General features: G+C 36.5%; 1 protein-coding gene across 5 annotated transcripts in view; it reads right to left on the bottom strand.

The window, feature by feature from the left end:
* LOC111054123 (transcriptional regulator ATRX homolog) overlaps positions 1 to 13,452 on the bottom strand; it is a 100,926-nt gene that overhangs the window by 80,754 nt on the left and 6,720 nt on the right. The window contains exons 3-5 of one of the 5 annotated variants that reach the window (XM_039427097.1): positions 5,095 to 5,971; positions 4,196 to 4,953; positions 1,200 to 1,321 (exon numbers count right to left, since the gene is read on the bottom strand). In XM_039427097.1, the coding sequence (XP_039283031.1) occupies positions 1,200 to 1,321; positions 4,196 to 4,953; positions 5,095 to 5,971 (1,757 nt within the window). Of the gene's footprint in view, positions 1 to 1,199; positions 1,322 to 4,195; positions 5,972 to 13,452 lie in introns of all 5 variants that reach the window. The other 4 variants (XM_039427101.1, XM_039427107.1, XM_039427094.1 and 1 more) reach the window with 4 other exon arrangements.

Genomic DNA, 13,452 nt, shown 5'->3' with positions numbered 1-13,452 from the left:
CATTTCAGTTAGTTTAAATTCATTTTTCCACAACTCCTCACATTTTATAGACAATAATTAGTTGATAATCAGAATAAGTTGTTAATAAATACACGGTGATGAACTAACAAAATATTTAATCTCAATTGAGAAAATTCTTTATTGAGTCATACAATAAGTACATCATCAAAAATGAAAAGGAGAGATGAAATAAGGTAACCTTGTGCTATTCCTCTCCCAAATTTAGATAAGGTTACACATAGTCCGAAATAGGTCAAGTCTTGTAGTTGTTCACTTCACAAAATTTTCAGTTCTTAATTATTTTCACAAAGTCGATTTTTAAGTTTAGATGCTTCAAAACAAAACATAGAAGAGAATAATATTTCGCAGTCATTTAGAAATCAGTCCACACTTCACATAATTTTTAAAGAACTTTAATTTAACCATTCATAACTTGATACTATCAGAAAATCCATGATTATATTATCATGGAACAAAATATTTTCTTGGCGAATAAAATATAACTGATCATAATAAACAAGAAAAAACAATATTATTTCAGATATACAGGAATAACTTGATTCATAGCTATCTAATAGTGAGGCGGTGGTAACAGAGAATCGGCAACTCTGTAGTCCTAACATTTCCAATGACTTCATGACTTGATTCTCACTTTAGTCCAAGATCTCTATCAAAGAGCTAGTTACTGGGAAGTCGTCTGTAATAGGGCTCCTTTTGATTTGGATTTATTTCGATTATTTTAGGTTTAGCTTTTGGAATACTAGTTTCTATAGTGAGGTCCACGTAGCAATTGTACTGCTATCCTTGTCTATCATTCAACAGAGCGGATAGCGCTATCTCTTTCTCGCTTTGCTCTGCTACCAGATCGTTTTTCAACAATGTAGAAATATAATTAGCATAATATTTCATCTTGATTATGAAAATTCATTATGAAATAATTGAAAATATAATTTCTTGCTTGATAAATATAATTAATTATTTTAAACGAGAATGAACAATTAATATTACATCAATAAACCGATATCAGTTACCCTCCATAGAAGGCATTGACAAGACAGAGGATCGGCAACGTTGTTCTCCTATATTTCTCCACTGCCATTATAACGTGGACCTCATTATAGGTGACTTTATTAGGTGATCTTCTAGAGATAATATCAGTGAAAATAATACAAAAATTATATCAAAATCAAATAACTTACCTGGCAATCTCTTTGGATTCCTTCTCATCGTCTTCTTCTTCCTCCTTACATTTTTTACGTTTGGCTACTTTTGGTTTGTCATCCTCATCTTGACCCACTTTCCTCGGACTTCCTCTTTTTTTCTGCAATCCACAATTATACGGCTTAAAATTTATTGTAGCAATCACACAACACGAACAAGAATAATAATTAACAACAAGACATGATGTAAAAATTAAAAATTGTCAGTTTTTGAGAAGAAATGGACTAAATTTTAGAAGAGTGAAATCATAACCCTATTTTGGACTTTAGAATGTTTTCTAATACAATTATACATCAAGGTTGAGAAATATAATAAACATATAAAGCAATAACATTGGAATATACAAACTATAGATTTGAATAATCAAATCGTATGACTCCAGTAGCGACTACCAGTTTTCCATACCTTTCTACTTACTTATTAGGATTTGTAGTGAAATAGTGTGAATATAAACGAGAACACGCTCAAGTAGTAAAATTTCCCATTTAAAAAATGTTTGGTATAATTAATAATAATGAAATTGAGTGACCTGGCTGGTCAGGTCTGGTGTCAGAGTTTTCAGGTCGCAACTGATCAATTTCAGGGCCTCTGACATGACCTAACGACTGTTTTTAGGCAGCCGGGACCGACGGACGTTTTGACGTGTCCATCCGAAACACGGATAGAAATAAGTCTACAAAGTAAGTAAAGTTTGAAGGTGCAAAATACAGGTACTCGCGACTGGAGTCGTACGATTTGAATCGCGGTAGTTTGAGTAGAGCCTGGATTGAGTTAGGTTAGGCACACGCCGAGACTAGTCAAGACAAGATTAGTCACAATACTTCAAATAGTTGCTTATGAAGCAACACACACCGATTAGTCAATGCAATTAGACATGTCATCATAAGCAAACTATGTCAAGTATTGTGACTAGTGGGAATTTAAGATTGAGGAAATATTCCCAGGGAATTTAAGGGAAATATTCCCAAAAATCATATAAATTCCAGGGAATTTATGGGAACTTGAGGAAATTTAAGATTTCTTTCATAAAGAATGACCGAAAAAGACATTTTTTGTTACACAAGGTCTCAATCACCTGTTATACAACAGTTTTATATAAGAAATATGAGGATGAATAACTTATAAATTGCAGTAAGATCAAAGAAAACAGTAATTTGAAGTTTATAGACTGATCATAGACTGAAAGGAGAAATGAGCACTTAATAAATCATTCAATTGCACCACTATTATCATGCTACTTTCATGTATTACAAGTTGAATAAGATTTATTTTCTTACAAATAAATGCCTGTAAATCAGGTAAACAAAGTCAACAAAGTATTGAGTGTAATTTAACTTTTATTGCATGATTTTATTCAATTTCTCCGCACAAAAATAATTGACCCCCTAAATAAAGATTAGAGTAGAATATAAATCCATAAATTAGAAATTATGAAATACACCAAAATAGGCTAAACTAAAACAAGGAGCATACTCGAGTTTAGTTCAATATTAAAAAGAAAATAATTCTCACAACCAATGAGCTCACAACCTTTCAAGAGTCATTGAGGCCATTGAGGCTCACTTAACTTGTAATAAGATACTAGTCCAGGCAACGAATGCTCAAAAAGATATAGATGGAACCCAATTTTTGACCTCGCAGTCTTTTTAAGGATAGTGAGGGGGTAAGCATATAAAAATTCCTCACTCCTAACCCATATGTTAAAAAATCACATTTTCTCGATGCATTGCTGTTGAGTAAAAAGCCATGAAAGTGCAAAAAGTTGGAAGAATAACTGTCTTTTCAAAGATTTTACACTTTTAAAAGTGAATATCTCAAAAACTAAAGAAGATATCACAAAACTCTACCGTACAAAACTTGTAGAAAATTTATCTAGCTTCATTTTTACTCCGTTAGCCATGTCACTGAAATGCATTTTCTCCCAGTTACATGCGTGTCAGTCAGAAATGAAAAAATGCAACTTTTAAACTACCCTCATCCCTTAAGCTCAAGGAGTAGGGATGAGGACTTTTGATATGTTCACCTTCTAACTAGTTCAAACAAAGCTGCGAGGTCAAATATTGTGTTTCAAACATTTCCTCCAAATTTCCCTGACAATTGATCTATTGTTGTTAAACTGAAGATTTCACACTCAACACTATAACGGCTGCAACAATCGTTGGGAGATGCGTAAAATAATGAGACCATAGATGAACTTGAAGATAATATGATGCTCTATGAGCCCCTGATTAGCACGGATTTTTTCAATGAATCGTTAAAAAGTTATAAAACCAAAAAGATGAAAAAATCGGAGCCGGAAGGGTTTTTCTTCAAAATGAGATACCTAGAGAGCTCATACCTAGAAAACTATAAGAGATGTGGAAAAATGTTAGAATTGAAACTTGTAGGATAATTGGTGAGCTTTAATATTATGATTGTGTTCGACAAAAATTTCCGAAATGCGCATATTGTTCGAGATATTTGCAACAAACAAAATATGGCACTTTCAAACCACCCCCAACACCTTAGCACAGGGGATAGGAGTGAGGACTTTTGATATGTTTACCCCCTTACTACCGTTAAAAGAGCTACGAGGTCAATAATTGTGTTCCAAAATTTTCCCTCTATAATCTTTCATTGACTGGACTATACGAATATTTAGAAGACAGTGTGTGAGTGAGCAAAAACAGGCGCAAAGAATGATGATTTATTGATTATATAAATGTAAAATGTGGCTGAGATTGATCAATATCAAATAGAATGATGATTTATTGATTATATTGTAAAATATGAGTGGGATTGATCAATTTCAATCATTTTTAGATCAATTTTATAAATTCCCATAAATTCCCAAAATTTCTTGGCCTCGGAAATATTGCCAAATCATAAGTTCCTTCCCACTGGGAATATTCCCGATCCACATCACTAATTGTGACTAAACGTGTCTTGTCTTGTATTGACTGACTAACTTGTGTGTACCTAGCTCAACACTCACCGTAAGTTTCTTCTCCTTGGAACTGCTTTTCTTCGCCACTTGTACATCATCATCATCATCATCTTCATCCGCATCATCTTCATCCAACAAATCGTCGCTAGACGATTCCAAAAGCATTTTGGCACGTACGTCGAGCTCCTTCTTCAAACTAGTATCAACCTCATCGTCCGACTCCACATTTTCATCGTTGTCATTTTTCACTTTTTCACTCTTTCCATCGTCGGAATCACTATCTTCACTGTTGGAGTCGTCAGATTTCCGTTTTTTCAAAGTGGACTTCTCGTTGCTCTTCTTCAGCTTCATTTTCGAGCATTTCTCATTCTTCGCCTTGGCTTGTTTTTGTGAGCTTTTCGATTTACCTTTGTCATTATCGTCGGATTCACTCTCTTTCTTCTCACCACTAGAGGAGCTAGAATCACTCTCTCCAACACACTCCATTGCCAAATGCGATTGATCCTCCTTATCCACATCACTGGAAATATTTTCACTACTGCGAGAGCCTTTTCCACCATCTTTCACTTTATCTTTACTCGGTGCTCCTTCATCGCTGCTATCTGAAGTATTCGGGCTACCTCTATCGCTGCTCACTCTTTTCTTACCCTTGACTCTCTTTTTTAAATTTTCTTCATCACTAGACTGTTTTTCATCTCTCTCTGAAGTGTTATCTTTACTCGGGGTGCCTCTATCGCTGCTCACTCTTTTTCTACCCTTGACTCTCTTTTTACTTGTATTTTCTTCATCACTAGACTGTTTTTCATCTCTCTCTGAATCAACTTTGTCTTCTTCACTGTCATCTGAAGTATTGTCTTTACTTGGGGTTCCTTTATCGCTGCTCACTCTTTTTCTACCCTTGACTCTCTTTTTACTTGTATTTTCTTCATCACTAGACTGTTTTTCATCTCTCTCTGAAGTATTGTCTTTACTCGGGGTGCCTCTATCGCTGCTCTCTCTTTTTCTACCCTTGACTCTCTTTTTACTTGTATTTTCTTCATCACTAGACTGTTTTTCATCTCTCTCTGAAGTGTTGTCTTTACTTGGGGTGCCTCTATCGCTGCTCACTCTTTTTCTACCCTTGACTCTCTTTTTATTTGTATTTTCTTCATCACTAGACTGTTTTTCATCTCTCTCTGAAGTGTTGTCTTTACTCGGGGTGCCTCTATCGCTGCTCACTTTTTTTCTACCCTTGACTTTCTCTTTACTTGTGACTTGTTCATCACTTGACTGTCTGTCTGAATCAACTTTGTCTCTACTTGTGATTCCTTCATCACTGTCACTTTTCGTACCATTAACTTTATCCTTACTCATATTTTCCTTATCGCTGTCATTGTCTTCGTCCATTTTTTTACTACTAGCTTCATCTACACTCATGTTTTCTTCGTCACTGGTCGGTTTCACACCACGTCTGCCGCCAGTTTTCGAATTATCCGCATTGTCCGACGCAACGTTACGACAAGTGGCCGATTTCGGCGCCAGGGTGCCGCCAAGCTTGCGCTGAAAGTGCGTTCGCCAATCGGCCAGTTCTTCGGCGAGTGCCGACTTCAAGGTGTGCACGCCCTCTATCAACGTATCGTAGTATCGCTGCAGGTTCCTTTCCAGCTTGTCCACATTTTCCAGCTCGTCGAGCCTCGCGTCGATGATTCTCTCGTCTTTGATCTTAGTAGACTTGAGCCGTATGTCGTCGGCCAGCTTTATCGAATCCTGAATATTGTCCGTGCATAGCTGACGCGCCGCTTCCAACAAAGATGCCTTCTTCTTGGCTAATGACCTGCTTGGTTCCTGTAAATCAAATAAACTAGTTGTTATATATAAAAACATACGCCCCTATTAAGAAGCAAGTGCTTACATGTGTTCATTTCATCAGTTTTATCATAGATAAAATAATCAATAATCTTTATTCTTGTCATCGAACATTACAAATGTTATAAACAAACGTCATGTGGAAATAAAACATAGCATTGCATATACTAACAATATATCGTACCGCTAACACATATATACATAACATTAAACATGTACACATACAAATATAATATAAAACAGTCAGATACTCATGTTATGACTTAGGTATTCGTCAATTGTATAAAAAGCCTGTTTTTTGAGCCATTGTGCTACTGTAGATATGAACTTTTTTTGTGGTAAATTTTTATTGTTGTCGGTAATTTATTGAATAATAAGAATTGTTGATACTTATAGCTTTTGAATGTTTTTTGCAGTCTGATGTATGGGGTAATTAGGTTATTCCTATTTCTAGTTCTATGTTCATGCTGATGGCTATGTCTTGTTAAAAGAGTTAGGTTTTTTTAACATGGACCAGGTTACAATAAATGTACATTGAAGGAGTCATGATTCCAAGCTCTATAAAACTATTTTTACAGCTTTCAACACTCCTTAGACCAACAATACAGCGAATTGCTTTTTTTGCCAAATAAATGCCTTCTTCATATCACTTGAGTTACCCCAAAGACGGAGCCCATAATTGAGATGGGAATGAAACAAACCATAGTAAGTCAGAATAAGTACCTCCCTACTGACACAACGTTTTAGTTTTCTTAGTAGGTACATAACTCTGGACAGTTTCTTACACAGATACTCTATGTGGCTACTCCAACTCAATTTACTGTATAGGACAAAACCCAGCAGTTTAATCGGCTTCAGGTACTCCTGGTGCTCCCTGCTTAAATTATTTCTAAGCGTGAATAGAATATTTTCTGTTTTACTCTCATTGAGAGTCAAACAATTAGTAGCATACCACTCCCTGCAACACTCAACCGAGGAGTCAAGCCTATCAAATACAGCCTCTACACTAGTATTACAATCAAGTATGGTAGTGTCATCAGCATAGAGCACAGATAAACATGGAACATTAACACTAAAATCATTCACAAAAGCTAAGAATAGAAAGGGTCCAAGGACTGATCCTTGTGGAACACCTGCCAATACTTTTTTTGGTTCTGAACATTTATTATTTTGCCTATTCAGTCGAACTATTTGTGTTCTGTCACTAAGGTAACTTCTGATCAATTTTAATTCCTTATCTCTAATGCCATAATGTTCAAGCTTGCTGCAGAGAATACTGTGAGAAATTGTATCGAAAGCTCTACTCAAATCCATCATATTTTTCTCGAATCCCTGAAGAATAGAATCTACAATCTTTTCTACAGCCATAGTGGTTGAGCAATTATGTCTGAACCCATATTGTTTTTCATGTAAAATAGAGTTGACTGTCATGTACTCATACATTTGTTGGAAAATACAAATTTCAATGATTTTACTTATTATTGGTACAATCGCTATTGGCCTGTAGTTTTCGGGCAGGTCTCGATCCCCTTTTTTGAAAATTGGATTGATCAAGGACAGCTTCAAGCAATCAGGAAACTGTCCTGTTATTAAAACAAAATTTATTATTAGAGTCAGAGGTACCAACATGGAATCAATTATATTTTTAATTATAAAATTAGACAGACCAAAACAGTCTTCACTTCGCGAGGAGCTTAAACGGCTTACAATCAATCTCACTGTTTCCACTTCCACCATTCTCCAAGATAGCCTCACTCTAGTACGATCTGAAAATTTGAAATTATTTAAAAGGTCAGTAAATGTTGTCGCAGAAGAAGATGGCTGATCTCGATTTTTTAGACTTGATATACTGATAAAGTAGTCATTAAGGGCATCGGGTGCAACACTAATTTTAGAGCGTGCTGAGTCCTGGCCTGTTTCATTCCTTACTATTTTCCAGGCTGCTTTACATCTGTTGGTTGACTTGGAAATACATTTATTATTGGCTTCTATTTTTGCTTTATTTATTGCTGAATTATATATTTTTTTATAATTTTTATAGCTCACCTCAGCATTATCAGTATTATCAAGCTTCCAAGTATTATACAGGAGCATCAGGTGTTCCTCATTCCATTAAGTTCAGCGGTAAACCAATTATTATGACTAGACTTTGGCCCAGGTCTACAACTGATTATCGGACATGCAAGCTCCAGGTAAAAGGACAAGACATTGAGAAACATTGAGCTCTTAACATTTACATCACCGGCATTGAATATATTTGTCCACTTGTAGTTTGCGAGATATGCATTCAAGTGCATCAGTCGGTCGTTTGTTATGAGACGTTTTTTGTGGAATATATTTCCTTATTTACACTTTGGTTGATCGTTTTGAAATTTACAAATAATCCCGCGTGATCAGAGATCAGGTCCTGCTCATACAAGTGACATTCCAACCGTTCAGATTCAATAGATGTGAACACATTATCAAGACATGCTCTCCCTCTGGTCGGGAGGCAATGAACATGGTATAAATTAAACGACCTCATTACATTTAAGAATTGTGAAACTTCATGCTTATGTTGATCAAGAATATTCACATTGAAATCGCCAGCAATTGCAATGAATGAGTAAGGGTTTTTTGTTAAAAACATTAAAACTTCTTCTAGTCGACTCAAAAAATCTTTGATATCAGAGTCAGGGGTCCTATATAAGCTTACTATGATACAGTTATTACTAAGAAGCCTTATCGCTGACATTTCGAATACCTTATCAATACAGAACTGACTTATATTTAGGGCATTATATTCAATGGAGTTTCTGACAATTATAGACGATCCACCATGTGAGAGGGGAGGTGACCTGCAGTACGATGCTGCCAGTGTGAAACCTCTTGGAATGTACAGTGGTACCTCTTTTTGGTCTAGCCAGTGTTCATTTATACACAGAATATCAGTGGACTTCTCAGTAAGAATGATCTCAAGCTGACTCAATTTGTACTTAAGTGAGCAGATATTAATGGAAAATAGTTTTAAATTGTTATGACTCATTTTATCTTTACTACTAACAATATTATTTTTAATTTTCTTGCTATTATTAATAACCTCCCTACCACAATCATTACCCTTGTTATTAATGTTAACATTCTTAACAATTCTTGAATTAGTTCTTAACAAATCCTGCGAGACACTCGACATTAGGGTTGTCGAGTATTTGGTACCGAAAGGCGGTCGTTTCCCGGAAGCGAAGTAGGAGAGGCAGGCGAAGAGCAGGATTCAACCCCGACCAACGACGCGGACGATCCATGGCGAGACGGGGGAGAGGCCACGCGGCCATCAGTAGAAGCCTCCCGAGAAGGCGAACCACCGGCAGGCAGCGCAGGCTCACCACCCTCTACAGCCTCAGAAAGCCTTGCCGCCAGCCAGCTCTTTCCCCAACCGTTGAGGTGCATGCCGTGTCGAGTGTGGTGAACTCTCTCAGCCTGACTCGCTTCCACAAGCCTCACGTTCTCACTAAGAACTCTGAGTGAACAGTTAGTCCGCGCCACTTCTTTATTTACACAAGACCACTCGACAAGGTCGTGTCTATTTGAAATCTCCTAATTGTCTGCTCAAGGCCCGTTAGTGCATTTTCTGCCTCGTTGTATGCCACGTCGTTCGCATCACACAATATAATAAGCACGTCATTTTCCGTAATTTCCCTAGAAATGTTGTCGTTGTCCAAAATTTGTTCGGTCCTGGCGCCAGGTTTTACATAACCGATACATTCATAGGAGTATTTTAATCTACTATTCAAATGCCATGCTAAATTCCTTCCATGACTATCAGATACCATCAGTATTTTTTTGTTTTCTTTTGCCGAGTTAAGTTATTTTTTACCCTTTTTGGATCCCTTTTTTATTGAGAGTTAAATTTCTTTTTGAATTAGTTATCTCTTTCGTCATTGCAGCAATATTTTCATCTATGTCCTCCTCATCTACTTGAAGAGGCTGGTAAAAGTTACGTAGCTGAATGTTGAAATTGCTTGGCAAGCTTTTCCTGATTTTATTTCTTCTGGTGGCAGGGTCAAACCGGAGAGCCGGAGTATTACGCTTAAGGTCAACTATTTCTTCATCTCTCTCTAGAATAATATTTTTTAAATGAATTATTTCAAACCTAAGATTGCCTTCTGGTTCTCAATTTCCTCCAAGAGAAGACTATTCAATTCTAAATTTAAATCCTCATTTTGTTCATCATAAGAACTGGAAGAGAATGAGTCCGATTTTGAGTTGTTATCTGTATTCGCATTTGTTTCCACTCCCTTACACTCAATACAAGACCATACCATTTCACCCCCTTTTATAAGTTCGTACTCATCATTAGTTAGAGCAGAGCATTTTTCAAGTGGAACCACTGCGAGCAGTTTCCACTGCAAAGTACGGCTTTATTACATTATTGACATTTTTTCTACATTTACCACAAGGGTACTTTTTTTTTACTCATACTGTTGTGTGCAAAATGATTGTATTTGATGAGGAAGAAGACAGGGAGAAAATGCTATGAGAGCTGTCAAATCAAGCGAAAATTTGGAAGCTCCTGAAGTTGAAAAGGATTTGGGAAGGGAAATACGAATTGAGGAAGGAGAATTAGAAAACTATACTCGATGCGAAAGAGTAGGTCATTGGGCTACTATTGAAGCAGATAAAAAAATCTGGTGTGGCGCACTCACACAGCTTTCCTTGCCGTTATGAAAATTGATCACCTGACGCTAGTGTTCTCGCGAATCTCAAGTCTACTATTCAAAGATCTGCCAGCTGGTGATAGGACAATAACGCTGGAGACACACGAAGTCTGCTATCTCTTCATAGTGAATGATTTAATAGAATCAACAGTTGCCAACAGTTTGCATTATTGAATAAACACATTTTCTCGAATTTCGAGCTTATTTTCAATTTTAGGTGGAAATGTCACTGAACATTAATTGTAGATATTTTTATGCTCAATCTTTTCCACTTGAAATTTTTTGTTTAAATTGTATCTGAAGCCTGATAATTGAGAATCCAAAATCACACTTTGCATTGATGGGGCGGAGCTCCTGAAATTTTTAAAGATATGGGACTTGCGGCAGTTGTTGGAGCTTATCAATGACTATTTCAGGTATAAATTTAATAAAAATCGTTGGAGCAGTTTTCGAGAAAATCGCGAAGAACCCTATTTTTGACAACATTTTCCCAATTTTAGCCGCCATCTTGAATTGCATTAGATCGAAATTGTTCGTGTCGGATCCTTATATTGTAAGGACCTCAAGTTCCAAATTTGAAGTCATTCCGTTAATTGGAAGATGAGATATCGTGTACACAGACGCACATACACTCATACACACACACACACACATACAGACCAATACCCAAAAACCACTTTTTTGGACTCAGGGGACCTTGAAATGTATAGAAATTTAGAAATTAGGGTACCTTAATTTTTTCGGAAAGCAATACTTTCCTTACCTATGGTAATAGGGCAAGGAAAGTAAAAAAGAGAAACGATGAATGCAGGGTGCTTATCTCAAGAGGCGATAAGGATTATCACAGGCAGTAGACACCAAACGTGGTTACGTCAATAAGATTGGGCATAAACAGCTGATTAAGATTGTATCTCAGCAGACAACGTGAACCGGCCGGCTAGTTCAAAGCAGACGACAGTTCAGCAGACGACAGTTTAGCACACTCAAGTTAGCTTTGTCAAGAAACAAAAATCTGGTGTGGCGCACTCACACAACTTTCCTTGCCGTTATGGAATTGATCACCTGACGCTAGTGTTGTCGCGCATCTCAAGTCTACTTATAAACAAAGATCTGAGTCAGCTGGTGACAGGACAATAACGCTGGAGACATACGAGGTCTGCTATCTCTTCATAGTGAATCATTCAATAGAATCAACAGTTACCAACAGTTTGCAATTGGATAATCACATTTTCTGGAATTTCGAGCTTATTTTCAATTTTAGGTGAAAATGTTTCTGAACATCAATTGTAGAGATTTTCATGCTCAATCTTTTCCACTCGATTTTTTTGTTTAAATTGTATCTGAAGCCTGATAATTGGGAATCTAAAATCAAACTTTGCATAGATGGGGCAGAGCTCCTGAAATTTTTACAGATATGGGACTTGTGACAGTTGATAGAGCTTATCAATTTCTATTTTAAGTATGAATTTGATCAAAATCGTTGGAGCCGTTTTCGAGAAAATCGCGAAAAACCCTGTTTTTGACAACATTTTTGCCAATTTAGCCGCCATCTTGAATTGCATTTGATTGAAATTATTCGTGTCGGATACTTTTAGTGAAAGGACCTTAAGTTCCAAATTTCAAGTCATTCCGTTAATTGGGAGATGAGATATCGTGTACACAGACGCACATACACTCATACACACACACACACACACACACACACACATACAGACCAATACCCAAAAACCACTTTTTTGGACTCTGGGGCCTTGAAACGTATAGAAATTTAGAAATTGGGGTACCTTATTTTTTTCGGAAAGCAATACTTTCCTTACCTATGGTAATAGGGCAAGGAAAGTAAAAACACACTCAAATCACCAAATCATGTCCAACCAAGTTGCCAAAGCCACCTTCCAGTCACCAGCACTTTTCAGACAGATATAAGTACGTGAAAACTTACAAAATGTACAGTGTCCAAGTAAGTACAGTAAGAATGTGTGTTACTGAATCATATTCAAGCAAAAAACTACCACAAAATAGGTGAAAACTTTAGAAATTATTCAAAATAACAGAGCAATACTATAAGAAATAAACAAAACCATACAGGCAGTCCTGCCAACTAGATAGTGAGGCCCATTATATAATGACAATGGAGGAAGATAGGAGAACAACGTTGCCGATTCTCTGTCTTGTCAATGCCTTCTATATACAGTAGCTGATACAGGTTTATTGATGTAATATTAACGGTTCATTCTCGTTTAAAATAATCAAATATATTTTATTAAGCAAGAAATTATATTTTTCACTAATTTCATGATGTATTTCCATAATCAAGATGAACTATTTTGTTAATTGATTATTAATTCTACATTGTTAAAAGACGATCTGCCAACAGAGCAAAGCAAGAGATAGTGCTATCCGCTTTGTTGGATAATAGACAAGAATAGAAATACCATTGCTAATCAAACACTGCCATTATAACGTGGACCTCACTATAGCATGAGAAGATATCGCATGGTATAGGTCGTTCATGTCCCAAATTTCTAGCCGATTTTTCAACTCAAGCTACTTGCTGTGGACTACTGTCGATTATTACTGTTTTGTTGGGGTGAGAGTGTAAGAACGGCACAGTATGAGAGACTACCAGCGTCACATAACTTCATGAAAATGAGTAACTACTGGGACTATCGGCTTGAGTTGTGAAATTTGGAACATAAACGACCTATACTGTCGGATATCTTTTTATATATAGAAATAAATGTCTGTTTGTGTGTTTGATTTTCC

Source organism: Nilaparvata lugens, chromosome 1 (genome assembly GCF_014356525.2).
Source record: "Nilaparvata lugens isolate BPH chromosome 1, ASM1435652v1, whole genome shotgun sequence".
Classification (NCBI taxonomy): Eukaryota; Metazoa; Arthropoda; class Insecta; order Hemiptera; family Delphacidae; genus Nilaparvata; species Nilaparvata lugens.
The sequence above is the reverse complement of the archived record's forward strand: the minus strand, read 5'-3'. Positions and strand labels throughout refer to the sequence as shown.